Below are 17,150 nucleotides of genomic sequence, written 5' to 3' on the forward strand. Positions count from 1 at the left end.
GTTGTAAATGCTTAGGTAATCTAATTAATTCTTGATGAGTTGAATTGAGTTTTTGAATATTCTCTATCTTGAGATTTTCTGTACATCTTCCCATAGCTTGTTCTCTACTGTGAAGATAATTTTGTGCTTAGCTAATACATATTTTACTTTTATGTATTTTAGAGTGTCTAAAATGATATTTTTAATCTCACAGGACAAACCCAGAAAATGAATCTTTTCCAGTCTATAACAAGTGCCTTGGATAATTCGTTGGCCAAAGATCCTACTGCAGGTAAAGCTGATTGTGTCTGTGTGAACATTACATTAAAAGACTGCAGAATAATTAAAGACTTAGAATTTTTAATCACAATAGTGACTCATATTGTTGATATTTTGATATTTGGTCTTGATTATGACTAAATGCTACAAAACAAAAAAGACAAATAGCGACAGTAATGTTTTTGGTAAACTTGCACTTATTAGACAATATCAAGTTAATTTTGCTTTTATAATATCTTTAACATTAAAATTTCATTTCATCTTTCTCTTTTAATAATGCACTGCATATAACTTTGTTCCTGTGAACATATAGGAAAAAAATTAGGATGTGACTTGAGCAATAATATAAACTTGAAATAATAGAATTTAGAGCTGGAACTGAACTTTAGGTATCATCTTGTCCAATTTCCTCATGTTACAGATGAAGAAACTGGGGTCCAGAGAAAAATCCTAGGGTACAAATTGCAAACTCCTTCAGGAGAGGAACCCTGTTCCCCCTCTGTTTAGGGAGGGAGGAAAATTGCTGGATTTTGCAGTGAAAACCCCATTTTTAAAGAAGATGGGGGCTGGGGAATACAGGCTGTTGCTATCCAAGTGGAGTGGAATCAGCTTCCTGTTCTTGGCAGTATGAGCAGCACATTTCTGTACCATAGGAGTTTTTAACCATTTTTGTGTTTTGGACCCCTTTCGCAGCCTGATAATGCCATAATAATTTGTTTAAATGTATATAGTAAGATATTTAAGATTACAAAGGAAACAAAAAGTATTGAAATACATTTTACCCATTCAAGTTTATGGATTCCCTGGTATATAGGTGGTTAGGAAGTTGTTTCTCCTTGGTATGGTGACACATACTTGTAATCTTTTTTATTGGACCAGAGAGGCTAAGGCCAGTGAATTGTTTGAACTTGGGAGTTCCGAGCTGCAGGAGGGCTAAAATCAAATGGGTGTCTACTTTGTTTTGCATAACATGGTGAGCTTCCAGGAACAGGGGACCAACGTGCTACCTAAGTACAGGCAAATTGGCTGAAGGTGGAAATGGAATAGGTTAAACTTTTCATGCAGATGAGTAGTGAGGATGGGCCTGTCAGTGGTTACTGTACTTCAGGCCTGGGCAAAATAGCAAGACTCATTCATTTAAAAAGATATTTTTTAAAGAAGCTGATTCTACTGCTTCTGATGCTTCTAGGTGAACTAGAAAGACTTAAACTACTGCTCTGTTACTAAGAGTGATTATAAGTTATGCATGGGGTTTATATTTGTCAGATATAAAGGGAAAAAGTACAACCTATGCAACTTGTATAACATTTTACTTATATATTTTTTGCTTCTCAAAAATGATTTTAAGAATAACAAAATAATCTGACAAATCCGGCATTCCCCTTCAAGAAAGCATTGACTTTCCCCCTTGTTCTTTTATAAAAAAATCAAAATTACATTATTATTTTTTCATCTACTAAGATTAAAGAGTTTCAAATGTAGGTGCTTCACAAAGAGTTCAGCACTGTTTAGAACAAAGTTATTCTAATTTTTGTACTGGGATTAACTAGTGTAATCTTAGAAGTGTAATCTTTCATAAGGCCCTTAAAAGTTACAGTGTTACTCTTGGGAAAAGAGAGCCATTACTACTGATATTTTTAGTATTGCTTTTGAGGTTAAGTCTGAAATTAGTGTATAGTAGACTTGACATTCTGAAAAATAAAAATTTATTTCTATAGTTTTCCTTTCCTCCAATTTGAATCTTAGTTAAGAGTGTGGTATTTTAAAATAATTTTCAGGAAAGCACTGGTTACCGCTGTTTTGGAAAACATGCTTTTGATGGCAGGAAGTGCCATTGAACCAGATTTAAAATATGGAAATTTTCTAGCCTGAAAATTTGGAGAGTAAGTTACCATTTACTTGCTAAAGGCACTTGTGTTCTGAAACAGATAAATCTCTTTGTTATGGAAAAAAATGTGTTCAAATGCCTATCATCCCCTGGCTAGAGATTTTGAATTAATTTCTTAGTAATAGACCAGGTGTGACTCTGAGCAAGTCACTTAACCCCAGATTGCCTCCAAAAAAAAAAAAAAGAAAGAAATAAGAAAAAAAAGTAATGGATTTGGGGTGGGGGAGAGGGAGGAGTGCTGAGGATTCTGGTTTTGCCTCTGTTTTACCAGATGACCTAGGGCAAGTCATTCCATCTCTCTGGGACTCCTTTCTTAATCTGTATTAGGAAATAGCTTGGACTAGATGACCTCTCAGGTTCCCATAATTCTAATGATCTATGAGTATGATCCTATCTGTGACTTCTTTATGTTATTTGGAAGTCAGCATATTGTAGGAAGTAAATTCAATTGACTTTATATTGTCTTGGATATTTAGCTAGAATAAAGATTCTGAATTTAATTATTTATAAATTGAATAAGTCCTGAGAAGCATTTTAAAAGTATCTCCTGAAAAATATTTTAATAAAATGTCAGTTGAATATGCCTGTATTCAAAGTCGAGAGAACTATAGGAGGCTAGGTAAATTGCACCTGAAATTCCTTCATTATGTAATTTCATTCATACATTTATAATCCATTATATTCCATTAATTGGCAGCTAGATTATTTTAATCAGTAATTGTAATTGGAACTGTCAAAGTAAAAATAATATAATTAAAATTCCAATAGGTACCTAGAAATATAGTACTTATTTACACAATAGTTTCTGGAAATAGTTCCTTTGACATATTTCTTAGTTTACTTTGAATGTTAGGCAATGACTACTGGTTTAAAATTAGTTATTAAACTTGACCTATCTAATCTGTTCTGAATAATTCAGTATTGTACTTCTTGACAGGCTAATTTTTCTTCCTTTAAATATATAATGTTAATAGTCCAAAAGCCACATTATAAATTGTTTGACTTTGGCAAAGTTGCTCTAATAAAATCTCAGAGGACTTTTTGCATTTGCACACTTGCCTAAAGGTTAAGTTTAAGATGCCTCTGGCATCTTAAATATCAGGTGAATTTATAGGTTTTCATAGGCTTAATATAAGAGCTAAGTTACAGGATAAATTGGAGTGCCACAAGCTTGTGGTAAATGATCCTCTCAGTTTTTTCCCACTGCTTGACCCTTTAGTGCTTGTCTTACCAACTCCCTCTAATGTGTGTTTTTTTGCTGTTAGACTCCTCCTTCTGACAATTTTCTGCTATTCTGCAGGAGGGGATATAGGCTTCCTTCTACTTTTGGACCCTACCCTGCTGTCTTTGAAAACTGCATATCCTTCTTTCAATTTTTTAAAGGTATTTAAAAACAAAAACAAAAATCATGGGAATCATTACAGGGAAATGTATAAGAATTCATAACAAAAGGAAAAAAAATATAGTTATATTAGTCTTAAGAGCTAATTCCGGTCTAAGGGAGAAGTAGACATTTATTTTCCTTAGCTACATTTCCTCCATATCTCCAAAGACCCCCTTTTTCCAGCTCTTTCCCCTAGAGCCTTCCAGTTTTGTCTAGGTTAGATGCTTTATCACAAGCTGAGTTTTCTAACTGTGGTAAAGTCGATGGTTTAGGTCCACTAGGATTTGTGTTCTCTTTAGAATTTGTTTCTTAGAATTTGGCTTGTGGAAAGCACTTTTCAACTGGACCCTACAAAGATTCCTTTCCTGAGCTTCAGGACTGATTTTGTATTTACCTTCTTCATCCTCTTGGAGGTTTTGATGGTTCTGGCTTCTTACAAATCTCAACACCCTTGAACTTTTCTCTCCTAGTTGGTTTGCCAGAAGCAATGCACTAGCCAATTTCTATGGTTATTTCTCCCCTTAAGGCAAAATCTGACTTTTCCATTTATTTCTTCATTTGGCACCTCTGCCAAAACATTTGTCCCTTTAGAGGACAAATGTATTGATAGCCTCTTTTGGTTTACTCTGAATTTCCATATCTATCCACTTTGCAAATTCCTGGCAGACTACACTTTAGTTCTTTTTTTTTAAGCCTGTGTGATCTCCTGTTGAAACTTAAATTCTTCTTTGTGGTTTGAATACTGGTACAATCCCCAGCTTTTTGGTAATGGCAGAGCCAAGAAGGGGATAGAATTAAATCCTGTGCTCAGTAAAAGAATATAGCCTAGGGTAACAAGTTCTATTTTATTACCTATTCCTCTTTTGATAATATCCTCTAGGACAGTGCTACCCTAGTTTAATGGTTTTCTAGACCCCTCTTTATAGAAACATAGGCTATACATAAAATTCTCAGGATCTTAGAGCTAGAAAGGTTCCTAGAGATGAACATGTTAACTCTTTCATTTGGCAGATAAGGCCCAGAAAGATGAAATGACTACCACAAGGTTGTACAGCTAGTTAGTGGTAGCATTAGGAATAACCGATAACTGAAAATTATTTTCTACCAGTAATAATAATACTTCAATTTTACATAATGCTTTTGCATTTAGAAAGTGTTTTTCTCACAACAACCTTATAGAGAAAATTTGGTAACTATTATTATCCCCATTTTATAGATGAGGAAACTGAGGTTCCAAGAGGTTTTATTATTCACCCAAGTTCATACAAGTGGTATATAGAATTTGAATACAGGTCTCTTTTTACTCTAACTCCAGAAGACTATCTGCCACATATTTTGCTGTTCAAGGACATAATAGTTATATTGTTTATACTTTAATTTGTTCAGCAATTTTTATAACTAAAGACTAAATGCATTTTTATTTTAGTTTTGCCTCTGTATATGTCAACTGTTTTCTTTCATGGGCCTGTCAAAGAATGGTTTGCCATTTAAAATAGGCATCGAGAAAAATAATTTTTGAGAGGATAGGAAATTTTTTATTATTGGGCAGGTCTTACTTCTTCCCTCTAAAAAAAGAAAACAAAATCCCAGAAGGTTTTAAATTAGTATCAATATGACTTTGACTTCTTTTTTTTTGGGGGGGGGGAATGACAGACTTAAACTATCACTGCCCTTTGCTTGATCTGGCTAGATTGTAAATTCTAGTACAGTGATTTCTACTTAGTAAGTGTTTAATAAGTGGTTTTGAAGATTTTTTTTAAAAGGTATTTTTCAGGCAGGAAGCCTGAGCCCTAATACTGTCATGAAGAAATGATGACATTTTCAAGATCATTTTAAATTTTGCCTCTGACATTTTCTGGTTATGTAATTATGGGCAAGTAACTTAACTTCCTATTTCCTTATCTTTAAAATGAGGGAGTTGAACTTGAAGTCTTTTATTATTATGTCTAATTCTAAATCTGCCATCGTATGATTATTTCTAAGCCTCACTTATAACTAAAATGGGGTAGCTATAGTACCTACCTTGCAAGGTTGTGTGAGGCTCAAATTAAAGAACATGTGCAAACTTTATGGTACTACATAAATCTCAGCTATTTAGTAATAGTAATGACCAATTGCCATTAAGGTTTTGGTCTTAAATGTCTTGGGTGTGAAAGGAGGAAAAACATGGTGAGTTAATCTTTCATTTTTATGTCTGTATAATCAAAACTCTTAAGAATAGTTCTGTGATTTGGCTAAAATTTAGTTATATAGATTGACATGTTACTACTTGAAGGAGCTGTGATATATTTGTGTGGGAACCTCCTCGTGTAGGAGGAAGTCTCCACTAAAGCACCTATATACTATCTCTTATTGGTAAAGTGAAGAAGCATTTTTTAAATGCCTACTATGTGTCAGGTACAGTGTTAGGAATACAAAGAAAGGCAAAAAAATCTCAAGGAGCTCAAAATCTAGTTGGGGAGAAAACATGCAAAAAACTATATACAAACAAGATATATACAGGATAAAGTGGAGATAATTTCAGAGGAAAGAAGCTAGCATGAAGGGGGACTGGGAAAGGCTTATTTGCAGAAGAAGGGATTTTAGCTGAGACTTGAAGGAAGTTAGGAAGTGAAGACTAGAAGTAAGATTATTCCATGCATGGAGGGCAGTCATTGAAAATGCCCAGAGTCCTGAGATAGAGGATCTTGTATGAAGAGCAGCAAGGAGGCTAGTGTCACTGGATTGTAATGCCAGAGGAGTAGGATGTAAGGAGATTGGAAAGGTAGGAAGGGGCCAAGTTATGAAGGGCTTTAAAAGTCAAACAGAGAATTTTATATTTCATTCAGGAGGCAATAGGGAGCCACTAGAGCTTATTGCATGTGGTCAGAACTATACTTCAGGAAGATTGATTTGACAGCAGAGTGGAGGATAAAGTAGAGTGGTAAGAGATGAGGTAAATTTAGAAAAGAGGAGCGCTTGGGGGAAAGATAATGAGTTTAATTTTTGATCTGTTGAATTAAGATGTCTACAGGACATTTAGTTTGAGAGTCCAAATAGGCAGGTGGAGATAAGAGACTGGAGGTCAAGAGAGAGGTTAGGACTGGTTAAATAAAACTGAGAATCATCTGAATTGAGACAATTGAATCCATTGGAACTGATGAGGTCACTAAGAGAAATCATATGAAGGGAGAAGAGGACCAGGACAAAGTCTTGGGGGGCACCCATAGTTAGCAGGGGGTACAAGAGAATGAGAAGGAACATTTAGATAGGTAGGAAGAGAACCAGGAGAGAGCAGTATTGTGAAAACTGAGAGAGCAGAATATAAAGGAAAAGAGGGTGATAGACATTTATTTTTGTTAATGAATGCATTTAATGGGTTAAAGCTCCCAAGTGAGTAACTGTCCTTGTAATTGTCTTTCTTTTTTAAAAAATTTTAAATAGTATTTTATTTTTTTCCAGTTATATATAAAGATAGTTTTCAACATTTGGTTTTATAACATTTTGAGTTCCAAATTTTCTCCCTTCTTCCTCCCCCCCCCCATGACAGAAGGAAATCTGATATAGGTTATATATGTACAATCACATTAAACATATTTCTGCATTAGTCATGCTGTGAAAGAAGAACCAGAACAAAAGGGAAAAACCATAAAAAAAGAAAAAAAACCCAAAAAGTAGAAATTGTAAGGTTCAGTCTGCATTCAGATTCCACAGTTCTGTTTTATGGTTGTGGTGATCATTTTCCCTCACGAGTCCTTTGGAATTGTCTTGGATTATTGTATTGCTGAGAAGAGCTAAGTCCATCAGACTTGATCATCATACAATGTTCTCCTGGTTCTGCTTACTTCACTCAGCATCACTCCACTTAAGTCTTTCCAGGTTTTTCTGAAATCTGCCTTCATTTCTTATAGTACAGTAGTATTCTATTATATTCATATACTATAACTTGTTCAGCCATTCCCAAATTGATGGCCATCCCCTTGATTTCCAATTCTTTGCCACCACAAAGAGAGCTGCTATAAATACTTTTGTACATGTGAGTCCTTTTCCATTTTTTAGACATTTTCAAAGGCTGCAAAGTCCAGAAATATGAGGAATGAGAAAAGTCCATCAGGCTTGGCAATCAAGAGACTATTGGTAAATTTAAAGAGCCATTTCAGTTGAATGATTAAATTGGAAGACTGAAGAGAGTGAGAGGAAAGGGAGTGGAGGTACCAATGATAGATTCCTCATCAAGGAATTTAGCCATGAGGAGAACTATAAGACCAGAGGAACCAAGTGAGGGATTTTTGAAGATAAGGGAGACAGGTATGTGTGTAGGTAGGAGGGAAGCAGCCAATACATAGGGAGATGTAGAAGATTATCAAGAAAGTGGGGTAAGAGTGGGCAATCTGCTGGAGAGGAGGGGACAAGTTCTAGAGTTCCTTCAGGAAAAGAGATAGTGGTCTGGGGTTCTGAGAGTAGTAAATGTCAGAAGTGGACTTGAACCAAGGTCTTTTTGACATAAGCCCAGTGCTTTAATCCAGTGTGCCCACACAACCTTTATTACCTGACTATAAAGAAATTAAGTTCTTTGAACTCATTTAGTTTCCTTTATTGATGGGGGAAAAAGTGTTTATATTTTTTTCTACAGATGATTTCATTTTAAATATCATTACCACTGTAGATCTTTAAAAGCTTGTCAAATTCATAGCATCCAGTCAAAAGGTCAATTCAAAGTAGAAAAGATATTATGCTTTTATATTTTAAGTTTTTACCAAAGAAATGAAATATTTATTTTCTTCCATATTGAGAAAATAAAGTTTAAATTAAACATGCCTAGAATCTTGATTTTTAACTGAATAGTGAATTGGCTTATATACTTTGATTTTCCTCATAACATATCAAACAAGTCGCATGTAATTGAGTAGAATTAAACATAGAACTGATTTTTCACTTTGTTTCAGTCATTGTCCCTATTTGAAACACTTTTCATTGACATTATTGATCAACTTTTCCTTATTCAGATCAGTATTTATTTTTGCTTATTTTCATGGAATTTTATAGCTAGATGAATTTAGCCCAACCCCTTTCCTTTCCTTATGAGGAAATAGTCCAAGACCAGCAGCAGAGCCAGAGCTGGAGCACTGCACTCTTGGCTCTCAGGGCTTCTTTCTAACACAACACAATTTCCATTATCATGAATTACTGAGATGACCCAAATCAGTTTTTCAAATTTAATATTTAAATGTTAACTCATTTTGCTAGAATATGATGTTCTGAAATCAAGATCAAGGATCTTAAACCTGTAAAAGTCAGCCATACCTTTTTGACATATAAAAACTACTCAGAATTGTGTGCTATTGGTCAGAGTATGAGGATGTATCAGCTAAAATTCATCAACACTACTAGACATAAAACTCAATACTCATGCTGATTGTTAATAACAACACATGCAGAATCCTAATTATAGGGAGGAGGAACTGGGTAATATTTTCTCTGTTAGGATTTAAAGTCCTGAACTTTGAAAATAAGGTGAAATTTCTTCACTCTATATCTCCTCTCCAATCTCTCTTACCCCTTTACCATGCCAGTAAAAAACACACATTGGAAACATTAAGAAGCATGAAATATTTATTGATTTTCTTTCTATCTCCGTAGTAATGTATCCTAGGACCCCAGAGTACATTGTCATATATACAAATTTCCTTATTTCCACATTATCTCTTTTGGGTAGGTGGAATTCTGACTAGCATTTTAAGGAAAACTATCCTTCATGCCCTGTAAGGGAAAAGGTTTGTTACTGTTACAGTGTTAAGATGACCCTTTACTTTTTTACCTGGCACTCTTTGGGAAAGACATACACAAAATAAAAATACAGCAGTATAAAATTTTTGACATTATTATTATATTTTTCTTGCACTGACTATTTCATCTGTGTAGAGCATGAGGTATTCACCTTTGGCAGTCTGGCGAAACCTATGAACCCTTTTGCAGAATCATGTTTTTAAAGGCAAAAAAACCACCCCCCAAAATAGTCCATCATAGGATTATAAAGAAATTGTTATGAAAATATTTAAGAATATATCAAATTCATGGGTCTCGGGTTAAGAATGACTGGTATAGAGAACTACCTGTACCAGTGCAGATGAGCATCTCTTTTGCAATTTAATAGTCTTAGAGAATTATTTAGGGGCACTGTGACTTGCCCAGGTTCACAAATCAGTATCTTTCAGAGGGAGGATTTGAACCAAGTTCTTCTTCCCACTAAACCTCACTGCTGTTCTATTTCATGTTAATATTTGAAAATTAAGTCTTGAAACAATTAGGGATAAATTTGCAAACATCTGTAGTTATTTGAAGGAGTTGTGTGAGATCCTTTTGTGAGAAGGGAAGGAAACAAGCATTTATTAAGTACTTTAAAAATATCTCATTTGATTGAAGTAACAAGACTTGATGAAAAAAGGAATTAGGAGTTCTGGTTTTACTACTAAATTATCTATATGACCTTAGACACTTATCCTCTCTGGACCTGTTTCCTCACCTATAAATATAAGGGGTTAGACTAAATGAACTCAAAGTTCTCTTATAGCTTGACTCATTTGATGAGTCTTAAGTATGAATGTGATTTAGTCAAGTGGAAATACATAATTTTATATTGTGATATTAGCTTATTATGAATTTTTTAGTAAACTATTATTTAAAGATTATCTTGTTTTTCAGTAATTTTTGGTGAAGATGTTGCTTTTGGAGGAGTCTTTAGATGTACTGTTGGCTTACGAGATAAATATGGTAAGTTTACTTTGTGTTTCCTAGCAATCTTTTAAAAAATTCTTTTAATAAATATTTTTATTTAAAGTTTTGAGGTCCAAATTCTATGCCTCTCTTCTTCCTTCCCTCCTTCCCCTCCCTCCTCCCTGAGGCAGTAAGCAGTCAGATATCAGTTATACATGTGCAATTATATAAAATATATCCATAGTGGTCATTTTGAATAAGAAGACTTGAATAAAAGAAAAATGAAAGAAAGAAAAATATGAAAAATAACGTTTCATGTTGTGTTCAATTAATATCAATTTTTGCTCTGAAGGTGGATAGTATGCTTCATTACTAGTCCTTTGGGATTGTCTTGGATCATTGAATTGCTGAGAATAGCCAAGTTCTTCATAGAAAATGACAAGCAGGATGATTTCAGATAAACCTGGAAAGACTTACACGAACTGATATATAGTGAAGTGAACAGAAGAACCAGGAGAACGCTTTACACAGTAAAAGCAATATTTTTCTATGGATTAGCATCCCCCATATCCCCTCTAACCTCTAACATTTTCCTTGTCATATTAGCCATTCTGATAGATGTGAGGTGGTACCTCAGAGTTTTTTTAAATTTGCATTTCTCTGATCAATAGTGATTCAGAGCATTTTTTTCATGACTATATGTGTTTGCTGGCAATCTTAATGTCTACTGATGCAGGACTCCTGTGGATTTTCAAGATTCAGGACACTTGAAACAGATATTCATAAAATAAAAATAAGGTTAGTTTCATTGAATTTCCACTACTCTTACTCAGGTCCTTATCACTTCATACTTGCACTATTGTTACAACCTCCTAGAATAGCAGGACATTACATTTATATTCTAGAATAGTCTTTTTCAACACCGTTTTCATCACGTCACTTCCCTGCTCAAGAAAACGGTTTTCCTTTGTATCTAATCTAAATTCTCTAATGTATTATTTAAGCTATTCTCTTAATTGTCTATTCCCTTCCTTCTCAGAGTTCACTTCTCATAGACCTTCTTCATAATCCTTTTGCTTTAGTCAGGTCATCCTTTATATTCTCTACACATGTTCAATTTCTTTGCTTTTGACTTTGTTCTTTGTTCCTCTGACAATTCACATTTCTCTAGAGATGGAATGCCTTTTCTTGGCAGCTATTAGGTGATATACTCCTGTCTTTCTCTGAAGGTTTGGAGTGCATTGTAGGGCCCCTTTCTTGGCATCTCCAATAATTTAATGGAGGGGTAAGGTGTATGTATGCATACATACAAATACATGAATGCAAGCACAATTACATATATGAACACATGTATGCACTATGGATACCAAGAGAGAAACAAATTGGTACTTGCTTTTAAGAGGCTTACATTTTGTTTCTTACTGGACCTGTGATTTCATTACTGTAAGAATCTCAGGGAGGAACTCTCTCCCAATGAAGATTGGAACCTGCTCAGTATAGTATTAGAAAGTCACCCAGGGCACTGAGAGGTTAAGTGACTTGTTCAGAGTCGTTGAGTCAGTATTTGTGAGAGGTGGTGTTTGAACCCAAGTCTTCCTGATTCTTAGGACGGCTTTCTTTCTACTATGATATATTTCCCCTTGACTTCACATTCTCATGTAAATACTCTTGTTTCTTGACCCTTCCTTATCAACCACTTTAAAAATAAAATTAGCTTTGCACTGTTTTAAAAAGTTATTTAATATTTTATATTTCCCCATTTACATGTTAAAACAGTTCTTAACATTCCTTTAATTTTTTTTTTGAGTCCCTAGTTCTCCTACCTCCTCTCATTGAGAGGGCAAGCAATTTGATACAGGTTATAAATGTGTAGTCATATAAAATTTATTTCCATGATAGTCATATTGTGAAAGAAAATATAGAACAAAAAAAGCCCAAGAAAAATAAAGTTTAAAAAAGTCTGCTTTGTCTGCATTCAGACTCCATCATTTATTTCTCTGGAGATGGATAGCATTTTTTATCATAAGTCTTTCAGAAATGTCTTGGATCTTTGTAGCTAAGTCATTCACAGTTGATCATCATACAATATTTCTGTTACTGTGAACAGTGTTCTCTTGGTTCTTCTCATTTCATTTTGCATTAGTTCATGCTAGTGTTACCAAGTTTTTCTGAGAGAATCCTACTTGTCATTTTTTATATCGCAATACTATTCCATCACAATCATATAACAACTTGTTCAGGCATTCCCCTCATTTCCAATTTTTTGCTACCACTAAAAAAGCTGCTATAAATATTTTTGTACATATAAATTCTTTTACTTTTTTATCTCTTTGGGATACAGACCTGCTATTGGTATTTCTGGGTCAAAGGGTATTCATGGTTTTATAGCTCTTTCTGTATAGTTCCAAATTGCTTTATAGAATTGTTGAATTATTATACAACTCTACCTGTATTAGTGTTTCAATTTTTCCATGTCCCCTTCAATATTTGTCATTTCCATTTTCTGTTATATTAGCCAATCTGTTAGGTGTGGGATGATACCTGAGAGTTGTTTTAATATGCATTTCTCTAATCAGTAGTGATTTAGAGCACTTTTTCATATGTCTATGGATAGCTTTATTATTTTGTCTGGAAACTCCCTTTTCATATCATTCAACCATTTATCACTTGAGGAATGGCTCTTATTTTTATAAATTTGACTAAGTTTTCTATATATTTGAGAAATGAGGCCTTTATCAGAAAAACTTGCTGTACATATTTTTCACAGTTCTGATAATTAATTGTGTATTTTCTTCCATCCTATTTTTCCTTCTGGTTATCCTACTCTCTTTCTCTCATTTCGCCCTGTCTATCTTCAAAAGTAATTTGCTCTGATGTATAGTGAAGTGAGCACAACCAAGAGAATGTTGTGCACAGAGACAGCAATATTGTTTGATGAAAAATTGTGAATGACTTAATTATTCTCAGCAATCTAATGATGCATGACAATCCCAAAGGACTAATGATGAAACATACTATCCATCTCCAAAGAAAGAACTGATATTGATTAAACATAGATTGAAGCATGCTATTTTTAACTTTCTTTAATGTTTTTATTCAACTTTTCTTGTACAAAATGATTAATATGGTAATGTTTTATATAATTGCACATGTGTAACCTATATCTGATTGCTTATCTCTTCAGGGAGAGGGGAAGGGAGGTAGTGAAGGAGGGATAAAATTCGGAATTCAAAACTATAAATAAAAATGTTTCTTTAAAAAAAATTAGTTTGCTTCTGACTATTTCCTACCCCAATCAACCGTCCCTTCTATTAGTCCCTCCTTCCCCCCTTCTCTTATCTTTTTTCCCTCTTTTTTTCCTATAGGTAAGATAGATTTCTGTACCCAACTGAGCATGTATGTTATATCTCTATTTGAGCCAGTTCTTAGAAGAGCAAGGTTCACATACTACTCCTAGCTCCCCCATCTTCACCTCCATTATAAAAGCTTTTTCATGTTTTTTTTTAATGTGAGATAATTTACCCCATTCTACCTCTCCCTTTCCCCTTCTCCCAGTGCATTTCTCTTCCTCACCCTTTAATTTTAGTTTTTTAGATAATCATCCTATCATATTCAAGTTACACCTATGCCCTTTGTGTATGTATACTCCTTCAAACTTCCTTAATAACGAGAAAATTCTTAGGACTTATAAGTATCATCATCCCATGTAGGAATGTAAACAGTTTAACCTTATTGAATGTTTTATGATTTCTCTTCCCTATTTACCTTTTTATGCTTCTCTTGAGTCCTATATTTGAAAGTCAGATTTTCTATTCAGCTCTGGTCTTTTCATTAGGAATACTTGAAAGTCTTTGTGGAATAGGTAATTTTTGGTTGTAATCCTAGCTCCTTTACCTTCTGAAATATCATATTCTAAGCCCTCTGACCCTTTATGTAGAAACTGCTAAATCTTCTGTTATTCTGTCTGTGACTCCATGGTATTTGAATTGTTTCTTTCTGGCTGCTTACAATATTTTCTGCATGACCTTGGAGCTCTGGAATTTGGCTAAAATATTTCTGGGAGTTTTCATTTTGGAATTTCTTTCTGGAGATGATTGGTGGATTCTTTGAATTTCTTTCTTACCCTCTGGTTCTAGAATACCAGGGCAGTTTTCCTTGATAATTTTTTGAAATATGATGTCTAGATTATTATTTTTTTTGACCTTGGCTTTCTTGTAGTCCAGTAATTTTTAAATTATATCTTCTGGATTGATTTTCTAGGTCAGTTGTTTTTCTAGAGAAATATTTCACATTTTTCTGTCATTTTATTCTTTTGACTTTGTTTTATGGTTTCTTGATGTCTCCTGGAGTAATTAGCTTCTGCTTGCCCAATTATGATTTTTAAGGAAACATTTTTTTGAGGTAACTTTTATATTTCCTTTTCAATTTGGCCAAATCTACTTTTTAGAGAGTTATTTTATTCAATTAATTTTTGTATATTCCTTTCCATTTGTCCAATTCTGCTTTTTAAGTCATTCTTCTCTTCATTGGATTTTTATGACACTTTTACTATTTGGCCTATCCTGTTTTTTAAGGTGCTATTTTCTTTAGCTTTTTTTTATGCCATCTTTACCAAACTGTTGACTCTTTTTTCCCATGATTTTCTTTCATTACTGTCCTTTCTTTTCCCAATTTTTCCTCTACCTTTCTTATTTGAGTTTTAAAATCGTCTTTTAAGCCCTTTCAGGAATTCTTTTGGGGCCTGAGACCTACCGATATTTTTCTTAGAGGCTTTGGAAATAGCAGTTTTGGCTTTGTTAACTTCTTATCTTCCCTGTCACCATAGTAGCTTTCTATGGTCAGGGCCTTTTGTTGTTGTTTGTTCATTTTTCTCATCTATTTCTTGACTTCTCAGTCTATGTTAAAGTGGGACTCTGCTTCCAGTGTGGAGGGGGGCACTGTTCCAAGCTTCAGGGTTGTTTTTTTGTACAGCTATTTACAGAACTAATTCTGGGGACCTGTAAGTTTTAGGTTCTTCCAAGATGGTGTGATCTAAGGAGAGGTGTGTTTGCTTTTCTCCTGTACCATGCTGTGGTTTATGAACAACCATAATCACTTTTTTTTTTGGAGCAGGGTAATGAGGGTTAAGTGACTTGCCCAGGGTTACACAGCTAGTAAGTGTCAAGTGTCTGTGGCTGGATTTGAACTCAGGTCCTCCTGAATCAAGGGCCAGTGTTTTATCCACTGTGCCACCTAGCTGCCCCCAACTGTAATTACTCTTTTGTTACTATGGAACTGTGACTAGGGTCTTGGCTTTCATGCTGCCCCAAGCTCTGGAATGCTGGTCCTTGTCCTTATCCTGGGAATGAGACCCAGGACTGTGACCTGGTTCTAAGTATGGGAAGTGCAATAGAGTCCTGTCTCTGGTGCCAACAATAATCTATAATCCCCTATAATTTCCTTCTGACCAGTTGTCTGATCCACTTACTGTGGTAAGTGGGCTGAGAGGTCAGGAACTGCCACTGCTACCTCTGATTCAGTTGTTCCCAAGGCCTACAGGTGGTTTGCTGGGGCCTGGCCTCTGCTGGTACAGCCTGAGCTAGACTGTACTCCATTCTCACCCTGGTGCAACAGAACTTTTCTGCTGACCTTTTAAGTTGTTTTGGGCTGAAATATTGTTTCACTCTGTTCTTTTGTGGGTTGTGAAGCTCCAGAATTTGTTTTGAGGCATTATTTAAAGTTCTTTGGAGGGAAATTTGGGAGACCTCAAGTGATTCCTTGCCTTTTTTCTGCCATCTTGGCTCTGCCCCCTTCAACCACTCCTTAAAGTGCTAAATATTATAGTATTGTTATTCTTTACCTTAGTAGGCAGTTAAGTGGCATAGTAGATAGAGCCCTGAATCTGGAGTCAGGAAGACCTGAGTTCAAATTCAGCCCCAGACACTTACTAGCTATGTGACTCTGTGCAAGTCACTTAACCTCTGTCTGCTTCAAATTTATCAAGTTTTAAATGGGGGCAATAATAACACTTACTTCCCAGTGTTCTTGTGAGGATTAAATGACATAATACTTATAAAGTGCTTAAACATAGTGCCTGTCATTGAGTAGGTGCTTAATAAATTCCTGTTTCCTTCCTTTCTTCTTCATTCATCTCATTAGTAAGCAGGCCTTATAGATTCTTTCTTCATGAGGTCTTTCCCTTTTACTGCTATCACAACCTTAGTGTAAGTCCTCATTTCATTCCTGGGTTACTTTAATGTTCTGATTGGTCTCTGTCTTCTTTATTCTGACCTGAAAATTACTACTACATTAATTTTCCTAAAATGATGCTTTTATCATCATAATAATACCATGCATTTATATAGCACTTTAAGATTTTCAGAGTGCTTTACAAATATTATCCTACTTTATCCTTATAGCTTTGGGAGGTAGGTACTGTAATGCCCATTTTATAGATGAGCAAACTAAAACAGCAGAGTTTAAATGATTATTTTCCACCCACCCCCACCTCTTGCCTCACAAATGCAAATCCTAAATCATGAGAAATAGTAATTTTTATATGTACTTTGCTTATTTTTAGCCCTTGCTTTATTTACCTTTCCATGTATTTAGGCCTTGCTCTCCAACTAGATTTTAAAATATTGTGTATAAGTCTTTGAAATTTTGGACACAGTAGTCATAGAGTCCATTTGTCTGACTTGAAATCCATTTTAAAAGTGTACATTTTCAGCCTGTTTGAGAACATTGTACTGGTGATATTTCTAGAAAAGTCATTATAAAAAAAGACAAGGCATTATAAAACATTTTTCTTTTCTTTTTCACTATACTTTCATTATACTTTGTTTCTGTGGAAATGAACTAATGATTGTGATTGAAAGGAGGAAGTAAGCCAGCAGAGGCAAATGAGACCTCAAATAAATAACTTCTTTATTTATAGACCTTCATTTA

At 34.6% G+C, this 17,150-nt stretch overlaps 1 protein-coding gene across 2 annotated transcripts in view; it reads left to right on the forward strand.

Annotated features, from left to right (window-relative positions):
* BCKDHB (branched chain keto acid dehydrogenase E1 subunit beta) overlaps nucleotides 1-17,150 on the forward strand; it is a 284,101-nt gene that overhangs the window by 11,088 nt on the left and 255,863 nt on the right. For both annotated transcript variants that reach the window (XM_043963534.1, XM_043963533.1), the window contains exons 2-3: nucleotides 194-271; nucleotides 10,212-10,280. In XM_043963534.1, coding sequence (XP_043819469.1) covers nucleotides 194-271; nucleotides 10,212-10,280 — 147 coding nt within the window. The remainder of the gene's footprint in view (nucleotides 1-193; nucleotides 272-10,211; nucleotides 10,281-17,150) is intronic.

Source organism: Dromiciops gliroides, chromosome 4, assembly GCF_019393635.1.
Source record: "Dromiciops gliroides isolate mDroGli1 chromosome 4, mDroGli1.pri, whole genome shotgun sequence".
In the NCBI taxonomy this organism is placed as follows: domain Eukaryota; kingdom Metazoa; phylum Chordata; class Mammalia; order Microbiotheria; family Microbiotheriidae; genus Dromiciops; species Dromiciops gliroides.